Below are 9,121 nucleotides of genomic sequence, written 5' to 3'. Positions count from 1 at the left end.
TTGACACCTGACCTGCCGTCTACATGCCAAACACGACACAAATCAGTCAACTGCTTGTACCCCTTCAAAACCCCCCACCACCCGTTTTCTTTGGATACACGCTTTAACTACTCACATGCCGACACAATGTTGATCATTGCTTCAATAATTTGAAGATGGTGCTTGAAAATTAACCACGTGAAATGAGTATTTCGGTGTTTAGCCAAAAATGTTAAAGTTTCTACCACAGACATACACACATACATACGCACGCACGCACAGACAGACAAAGTTTACCATCGCATAGGCTACACTTACGTGAGCCAAAAACCGTGTTCCAGGCAACTCGCAAACAGATAACCGCTGTGTATTTCACCACAACCCAACGCAAAGGAAACATAACACACTACTATTTGGCATACCTTTTTGCATTCATTGAACTTTCCCCAATAAATTCGGCTCACATCAGTCGTACTAAAAGTTTGTCAAAACACGACACACAGGCGATAACAAATGCCCACCTGAATGGTGGTTCACAACCACACACTAACGACCGTTGTGCGCGCCTTCGTGAGCGAGGCTGGTACTACATATTGTTCATACGAAATGACAAACACAGGTTACAAGCGATAACGCGCAAAAGTACTGGTTTATTTGTTTACATCTGATATTAGATATCAGTAATGCATATATAGTTACAGTACTACGTATTGCGGTAAAAAACTTATGAACAGAAAGAAAAACAGAAAAGAAAACAAATTATTAGACATGGCAAAAGTATTAAATGCATTAACAAGACACGAGAAGTAAAAACAAGAAAAATAAACAATCACAAGACAGGCGAAGACAAACAGACAAGAAGGTTACAATTACCAAACACTCGTTGGTTAGTCCTTCAGCAACAATAAAGAGTTACGTTCCGTACGTTCAACAATACCATAAGCACTAAGAATACTCAAGAAACTTAGCATACATACGTTTAAATCCGAAAAGGCTACTTTCAGAAAAATACAAAACGTTGACTCATCAGGCCAGGAATACAAAGCAAACTGTCGTACCAAAAAAGTCTAACGACAACGTTCCTGCGTCAATCAAAGTCACGAACAAGATAGTAGCGAGATTTAAGAAACAGCACGTTTCGTTTTGCAGCTCGTTTCGTTTGGTGAATGAGTCACCCCGCGAAACGGAACGTGTAACGAGACGGCATAGGCCGCAGACAAGATTTAGATGTATTCACGTTTCGTTTCGGAATGAAAGGCCGGGCATGGCAGGATATGATCCGCTGACTGGGCATGGCATAATTTCAACTCCACGAGTCAATAAAGGATTGACATACTCGCATTGCACGCACAAGAGCTTCACATTTTTCAATTCATGCACCTGATCACATACGAAGCCAGAATAAAAATTCGATGCGATGACCTACTTCTGCTTCGCCATTTGCTTTCTCACCATGAAGTTGGATAAATGTACCAGGATCAGCACCCTTCAAAATATTTCAGTTCACAACAGTTGTCTACCTCCAATGAACACATTCTCAGCGCTGAAAGACTGTGAAAGGGTTGATGAATCTCGCAATGCATAAAATGGCCAACAAATAAAACTGTTAGTGTGCAAAAATACTCACAAAAGTTGACGAAATATTGTTCGTTTTTTGGGGGTGGAAAACGTGACTGCGTTTTGACGTTCCACGTTCCGTTTCAGTTGACCTTCACCTTTCCAGCGAGAGACCCCCGAAATAATGACGTTTACCACAACTTCAAAACGAAACGTCCCAACGTTTCGTTTCTTAAATCTCCGTATTTACTCATCCACTTTCCCTCAATAACGTTACAAGAAATAAGCCCGTTTACAAAACGATCACCACAGACCGCAAGCTCTTTACCTAAATTCTTTTAACTTAAGGCTGAAAAAGTTGGAGAAAACGTTTCACTTCGAACTTCGTTAACCACAGAAAACACAAGTTATCATTATAAACATTAGCGACTTTCTAGCGTCTACAAAACATTGCTGTACGTTCACAACACTAGAACAGTTGAACACACAATAAAGAAACACTACAACAAGTCAGACTTTCAACTCACGTTATACATTTTAAACAACTCACAAAGTCATTACAAAATGGCGACCAAAACACAACACAAACAAGTAACAACAAAATTACCTTATGCGCTGTGTGGGTTGACCAGCAGTACCAAAAACGTGTTGCCTCTCAAACGAAGGGCACAAAACGATTCACACTTGAGAAACAACTGTCTCCAAGAACATTACGTTGACGTTAAAACATAAGAAACACTCCGTTGGTTCACTTGCTAACCTTCATACGTTTACAGATCAAAGCCAAACACTTCCTAAAACCCTCAGATCGACTGACGAGACAGGAGTCAAGCAGTGGTATTTATGGAAACAAAAACCTAACATGGAATAGTTATTCAAAAGTCAAAGGTCACCGGATTGACCAACCAACAACATTCCTAAAACAGAATCGGGTAAGACTACTATTTTACAACCAATCAGTAACCGATCACGCACTCCGTGCATGCTCAAAACTTAAAACGGTATATTTAACAGAAAGAAGACCAAGGAACTAGCTGACATTACAAAGCTAAAAACACGTGAGTCACACGTATTCTAAAACTTGCAACGCAGATTCGCAGGGCTCACCCCAAAATCAAGACACGGAAAAGATCACGTGAATCTCACGGTGTTCTAGAACTAAACGACGCAGTTTGTGACGCTCCGACCAAACCCAGGTCACAACAACTGAACAAGGAGCACGTGAATCTCACGTAAAAATATTAACGCTCCACAAAACGGGTCACAACAAGGTGACACAATAAAAACACGGTTTACTTCTTTTTGAGTCACTTGAGAAAAAGTGACTCTATGTAATCGGTCAGTGTTAGTCTGTCCGGCCGGCCGTCCGGCCGGCCGTCCGTAGACACCACCTTAACGTTGGACTTTTCTCGGAAACTATCAAAGCGATCGGGCTCATATTTTGTTTAGTCGTGACCTCCAATGACCTCTACACTTTAACGATGGTTTCGTTGACCTTTGACCTTTTTCAAGGTCACAGGTCAGCGTCAAAGGAAAAATTAGACATTTTATATCTTTGACAAAGTTCATCGGATGTGATTGAAACTTTGTAGGATTATTCTTTACATCAAAGTATTTACATCTGTAGCCTTTTACGAACGTTATCAGAAAAACAAGGGAGATAACTAGCCTTTTCTGTTCGGCAACACACAACTTAACGTTGGGCTTTTCTCGGAAACTATAAAAGTGACCGGGCTCAAATTTTATGTGAACGTGACTCATTGTGTTGTGAATAGCAATTTCTTCCTGTCCATCTGATGCCTCATATAATATTCAGAACTGCGAAAGTGACTCGATCGAGCGTTTGCTCATCTTGTTACATCGTGCAATGGCTTGAGCAAACGTAATTACAACAAAAAGTAGGTGAATGCATGCCACATCGGCATGCACAACCGTCGAGGCACGTAATGAATTTTGCAATCTTCCGACCACCATTTTTTAAGTCGGTTACTCCCATTACTGCAACCAACAGGAGCGGACGAGGGGGGGTGCACCCCCCACCAGCAAAAAAAAAAAAAAAATAATTGAAAAGCTGATTCTATGACCATTTCTAAGTTCAAATGGCACCAGATGGCACCATTTTGCTTCTTTGGGCCAAACAAATTTCCGGGGGGGCATGCCACCGGACCCCCCTAGCAAATTCGGGCGCTTCGCGCCCATCACATTCACTTTCGATTCAAAGTGCACCCCCCCTTACTAAGCAACTGATCCGCCCCTGACCAATAACAGCATGTTGACGCCATCGCTAATATTGTTATAACGTAGAGGAAAACACACCGTCCCGTTCAAATGCTTCCATCACGTTGAGCAGACGATGCAGCGGTTGCTCGACGAAATTTTTCGTCCAACCAGAATCGCTTTGGGTATCACGTGAATTTTCCTTCTTTGTACCATGTAAGTGCCGAAACTGTTAAAGGCACAGTGCAGCTCACAGCCTTCGTTTTGCGTTTTTGTTGCAGCTGAGTGCATTTACAGTTCAAAAATCCTCCTATGGTAGTAAAACAAACCCAAAACTACCCAACGACGACATCTGTGAAGCTCGACAGTTTTTTGTTCACGCGAGTGCATAAATTAACCTAGTTATTACGTGGTGTTTGGTCGGAGTTCGATTCAACTAAGTGATTCCGGCCTCCATTTTGTTTTACACAAACTCATGATGATGTCTGACATAGTTTGCTAGTGACGTGTCTATTTGTGCATGATGTGGTGATCTACCTGATCTAAATTAAGATCCAAAAATAGGTCAAGACCAGCCGGGTCCGAGTACGAAATTAATTCGTAAAAAAATCCCAGTTCTTGACTCTTTGGGTGCAAGTCAATGAAACTTGGTAGTTCTTCTAACGGATAGCTGCCTGATGTATGACTAAAAGCCCCAGGGGCTCCATGCACCTGGATTTGACAAGTTCAGTACCTTTAACTGGTGTATTGGGAGCCTCGCAAATTTGACCTCTTGATTCCGACCATGAACCCGCTGTTGATAATCTGGAAGGTCGTACCAGAAATGCAGATCTATCTCTGGCCGATTCATAGATTCAACCTACAAACTGCGACCTCATCTGTGATCAGATGGCCAAGCAATGCGTGAAATCTTTTATTCTAAAGCCTTTTGGCTCGTTTCGACAAGCATTAAACGGATGAAATTAACCACATGCAGTTTATTCTTCAGAAAAATGCACACAAAAAATGGGCTGGGTTCGGTGATTTGTACATAAACGTCTTCCTCACGATAGATTCGCTGATTTGTCTTATGAAGCCGTCATCAACACGAACACAATGATTGCAGAAGCAAACTCTGTACCTACACGACCGAGACACAAGACTGATTATTTCACAGCTGCAATGTGAATAGAGAACAAAGACGTTTTGGGTAAGCTTACTCACGTCAGGTCTTCACTGACAAGCTAGGAACAGACGGAAAATTCCGAACAAAAGTAAATGACGTCAAAGTCTCTTTCGCTTTGCGTGTAACTTTGTCATGACGTCTTTTTGTGACGACAGTATAGGCGACAATTTGTTCGCTTCCTGTGTCATTTTAGACTGAAAAGCAACTCAAAAGAAGGAGCTAAGCCTATGTGTTTTGAAACAGCTGAAACACTCTTTTGGATTGCCGTTTCAATGTTAACCAAAAAGTTAAAGAAAAACAATAAGGTTCAGTTGCGAACTGACAGCGGATTGAGCATTTATTCCTGTTGATGAAGGTACGATTGAAGCTTTATTCTCTCCGTCAACCAACAACTTGAACAAGACTAGATTTGTAGCAGACGAAAAACAAAGTGTGCGTTTTTCCTGTCTTGTGAAGGCGATTATGTCGTTATAAGTTATCTGTACGTTGTGAAGACATTTCAAAACAAAATTTAGCTTTGATGCGTCACGGGATAAGCTTATACGTTTTCATCCATGGAATTGGTTTTTTCGTCTCGGCAGGGTGAATGAATTCATGATGTCTTTTCCGGAACTGGACAAAACTGGCCTTGCCAAGACTGAAACAAAATATAGTTCTACAACTTCTAGGCTTGGGTTGATTGCCCATGGTGAATTTCCAATGATTTGTTTCCACATCCCATGACAAATTATCTTTACTTTGGTCATGCCATATATTACGTTACAGCTCCGTCCATCCATGGTATCGCGTGATATTTTGTCTCGACGGGGTGAAAGAATATAATGACGTCACTCTCGGCAGAGCCTCGAGTGACGTCATCATATTCATTGACCCAGTCTCCACAAAATATCAGGCGATACCATGGATGGGCGGAGCTGTAACTTATACTTATGATGTACGTGTTCCTATTCATGTTGCTCTTGTTGATGAATGAAGTAAAAGAGCCAAAAACTACATTCATTGCTATCTCAAAATATTTCATGATTCATTGCACTATTTCATGTAATATTCTAATGAATCAGAATATATGCAATAACCCAGACGCAAGAGAAACAAAAAGAGAAAATAGGCCTACGTATTATTCATCTTCTCTGAATTGTGTTATTGTTAACATACTCATGCAAACGATACCGGACATGCCAACAATATATTCCATATGAACTTATAAAGTATGACAGTTTACCACTATCTCACTTGCAAATCTTCTTGTATCCTGGATCCGGTTCCTTGTCTAACTGTCGCACGCTTGTATCCTGTTTTGCTGTGATGCTTGCAGATGGAGACTACACAGACATTGATGCAGTGGGGACGCTTACCCAGGCAACAGCTGGTAACGCAGACTTCAATCCTGACGACCCATACGAACTTGCCAAGGACGGTGCTCCAGGAAAAACTCGCAGCTGCCACACTGATCCCTTCACCAACGGTGCGTCCCACTACAACCAACATCAGCTGAACGGAACACTGGAAGACGACTACAGCTGCATTGACGATACACAACCAACGGCTACAGGCGCTCATGGGAAGAACACAGCCCCAGCACAGCCAGACCCGAGAGATGTGTACAGCGTTGTCAACAAGCCAGGCAAAATAACTCCTACCCCAGGGTACAGCCTCGCCAAAATCGTGGGTGACAAGCCGGTTCTGCCCAATCCTAACGATGAGTACAGCGTTGTCAACAAGAAAGGCAAGAAGCCGACACCTGCACCCAAACCCGGACATGCTGACACCGAATATAACACCATCAGCCACAAGAGAAACAACTCTACCGGGGACAAGGCAGCAAGGGGCACAACCTTAGATCCCTACAACAGAATCAGCGCAGTTACCTCTCTTGGCCCAAACGGACAAAATAGGGAGTCCACATTAGCTGAGGAAGGTTCTGTTGTGGATGAGTACAACACCCTAGATTTTGCCGACACCCGCCAGAATGAGCCAAGGAAAGAAAAAAGTGGAGCAGCTCGTGCAGCGTACGATCACGTGCACAATGACCCGGATGACACCTACAACAAAACACGGATCGGAAAACGAAACGTCGTCATCGGTTTTGACTATGATCATGTGAAGCCTTCAAACTGACACATCGGTTATTAACTGTATGACTTTCCACACCAACTGTGGCTTTTTTCTTCATGACTTCACATATAGGCCTGCATGTATAAATGAGCACGTGGCCCCTTGAGCACAGTCTGATAAGTATCCATGCAAATGTGTGTTATAGAGTTTTGCTGTTCTTGCGCGAGTCGTTTCAGAAAACATGCGTGTAGGGACCTGTAGACCTTTTACTCCACACACAAAATTGAACATAGATGATTTAATCCATGGTAACTAATCATACATTATAAATAAAAAATAGAAATAACTGAAATCACCTTCTTTTACCCTTTAACCTTGTTTAAATTTACTGTTTTAGTCGGATTTTAATATATTCCCATGAGTTCTGGCTTTATATTTTGTCTATGATTCACATCGGAAATATGGAACTCCATCATTGCTTTTATTACATTTAGTCAAGTTTTGACTAAATGTTTTAACGTAGAGGGGGCCGAATCGAGACGAGGGTGTGGTGTATGTGTGTGTGCGTGTGTGTGTGTAGAGCGATTCAGACCAAACTACTGGACCGATCTTTATGACATTTTACATGAGAGTTCCTGGGAATGATATCCCCGGATTTGTTTTTCTTTTTGTCGATAAATACCTTTGATAACGTCATATCCGGCTTTTTGTAAAAGTTGAGGCGGCACTGTCACACCCTCATTTTTCAATCAAATTGATTGAAATTTTGGCCAAGCAATCTTCGACAAAGGCCCCACTTCGGTATTGCATTTCAGCTTGGTGGCTTAAAAATAATTAATGACTTTGGTCATTAAAAATCTGAAAATTGTAAAAAAAAAAAGATTTTTATAAAACGATCCAAATTTACGTTCATCTTGTTCTCATCATTTGTTTTATTCCAAAAACATATAAATATGTTATATTTGGATTAAAAACAAGCAGTATTGGCGTTAACCGGTAATTACCGGTATTTTACCGGTTGAAATGAGAAAATACCGGAAAATAATTGGCTGCCGGTATAACCTACCGGTTTATTTTTAGAACTACCGGTTTTTTCGCTGGTAAAACAACAAAACCAGTACTCTGAGTTGGACTCTTACTGGTTCCAATGACCAGCCTACCTTTTTTTTCTGGACAGTTTTCATCATAAAAGTTTGCCATCACTGAACAAGCTCTGAAAATTAAAAATATTAAAATTATGATTAAAATTAAATTTTCGAAATCAATTTAAAAACACTTTCATCTTATTCCTTGTCGGTTCCTGATTCCAAAAACATATAGATATGATATGTTTGGATTAAAAACACGCTCAGAAAGTTAAAACGAAGAGAGGTACAGAAAAGCGTGCTATCCTTCTCAGCGCAACTACTACCCCGCTCTTCTTGTCAATTTCACTGCCTTTGCCACGAGCGGTGGACTGACGATGCTACGAGTATACGGTCTTGCTGAAAAATTGCATTGCGTTCAGTTTCATTCTGTGAGTTCGACAGCTTGACTAAATGTTGTATTTTCGCCTTACGCGACTTGTTCATTTGTTCAAATGATCTTACAAGAACGTCGATCAAACAATTCACATACCCGATTTGAATTGTAAATTTGTCTTACATAAAGTAAATGACAAAACCAGTGGCTATTGTATTATTGAAGAGCTCTGACAGTCGCCTGCAATTCTGTGGATACAGGTTCCTTCGGGAAACTCTTTTTTACCTACTGTGCGACATGTAAATATTGTGAATTCTCGTAGAACTATTGTATTAACATTGCAAGTATTGTGAATATTCGCAGATATGTTTGGATATGTAAATGTTTTACCTATTGGGAACTATCTATGAAAGGAAACATATCACACGGCTTGCAACACAATTTGGATAGAGACAAACACGAGCAAAACAAGACATTTTCACAGTCATAGAGTAAACGTTGCAATTTTTAAGAGGCAGTAAGTAAAGATCCGCCTATTTCAAATCGCTTGTCTGACTCTGAGGAAAGCCTCAAGATCAAAATGTTACTTTAACAAACTCCACTGCCCAGACTTCTGTTTCCGTTTCAAAACTCCTTTGGAAGACCAATGTTAATTAAACAATCTGTGGTGATTTTCGCCAGATGCTA

The 9,121-nt window shown here is 41.0% G+C and overlaps 1 protein-coding gene across 2 annotated transcripts in view; it reads left to right on the top strand.

Annotated features, from left to right (window-relative positions):
* LOC138954999 (uncharacterized) overlaps positions 1–8,169 on the top strand; it is a 12,169-nt gene extending 4,000 nt beyond the window's left edge. For both annotated transcript variants that reach the window (XM_070326729.1, XM_070326728.1), the window contains one exon: positions 6,234–8,169. In XM_070326729.1, the coding sequence (XP_070182830.1) occupies positions 6,234–7,036 (803 nt within the window). In that variant the 3' untranslated portion in view covers positions 7,037–8,169. The remainder of the gene's footprint in view (positions 1–6,233) is intronic.
* Positions 8,170–9,121: the final 952 nt, after the last annotated feature.

This window comes from Littorina saxatilis, unplaced genomic scaffold, assembly GCF_037325665.1.
Source record: "Littorina saxatilis isolate snail1 unplaced genomic scaffold, US_GU_Lsax_2.0 scaffold_1391, whole genome shotgun sequence".
In the NCBI taxonomy this organism is placed as follows: Eukaryota; Metazoa; Mollusca; class Gastropoda; order Littorinimorpha; family Littorinidae; genus Littorina; species Littorina saxatilis.
This window is presented reverse-complemented; position numbering and strand designations above follow the sequence as displayed.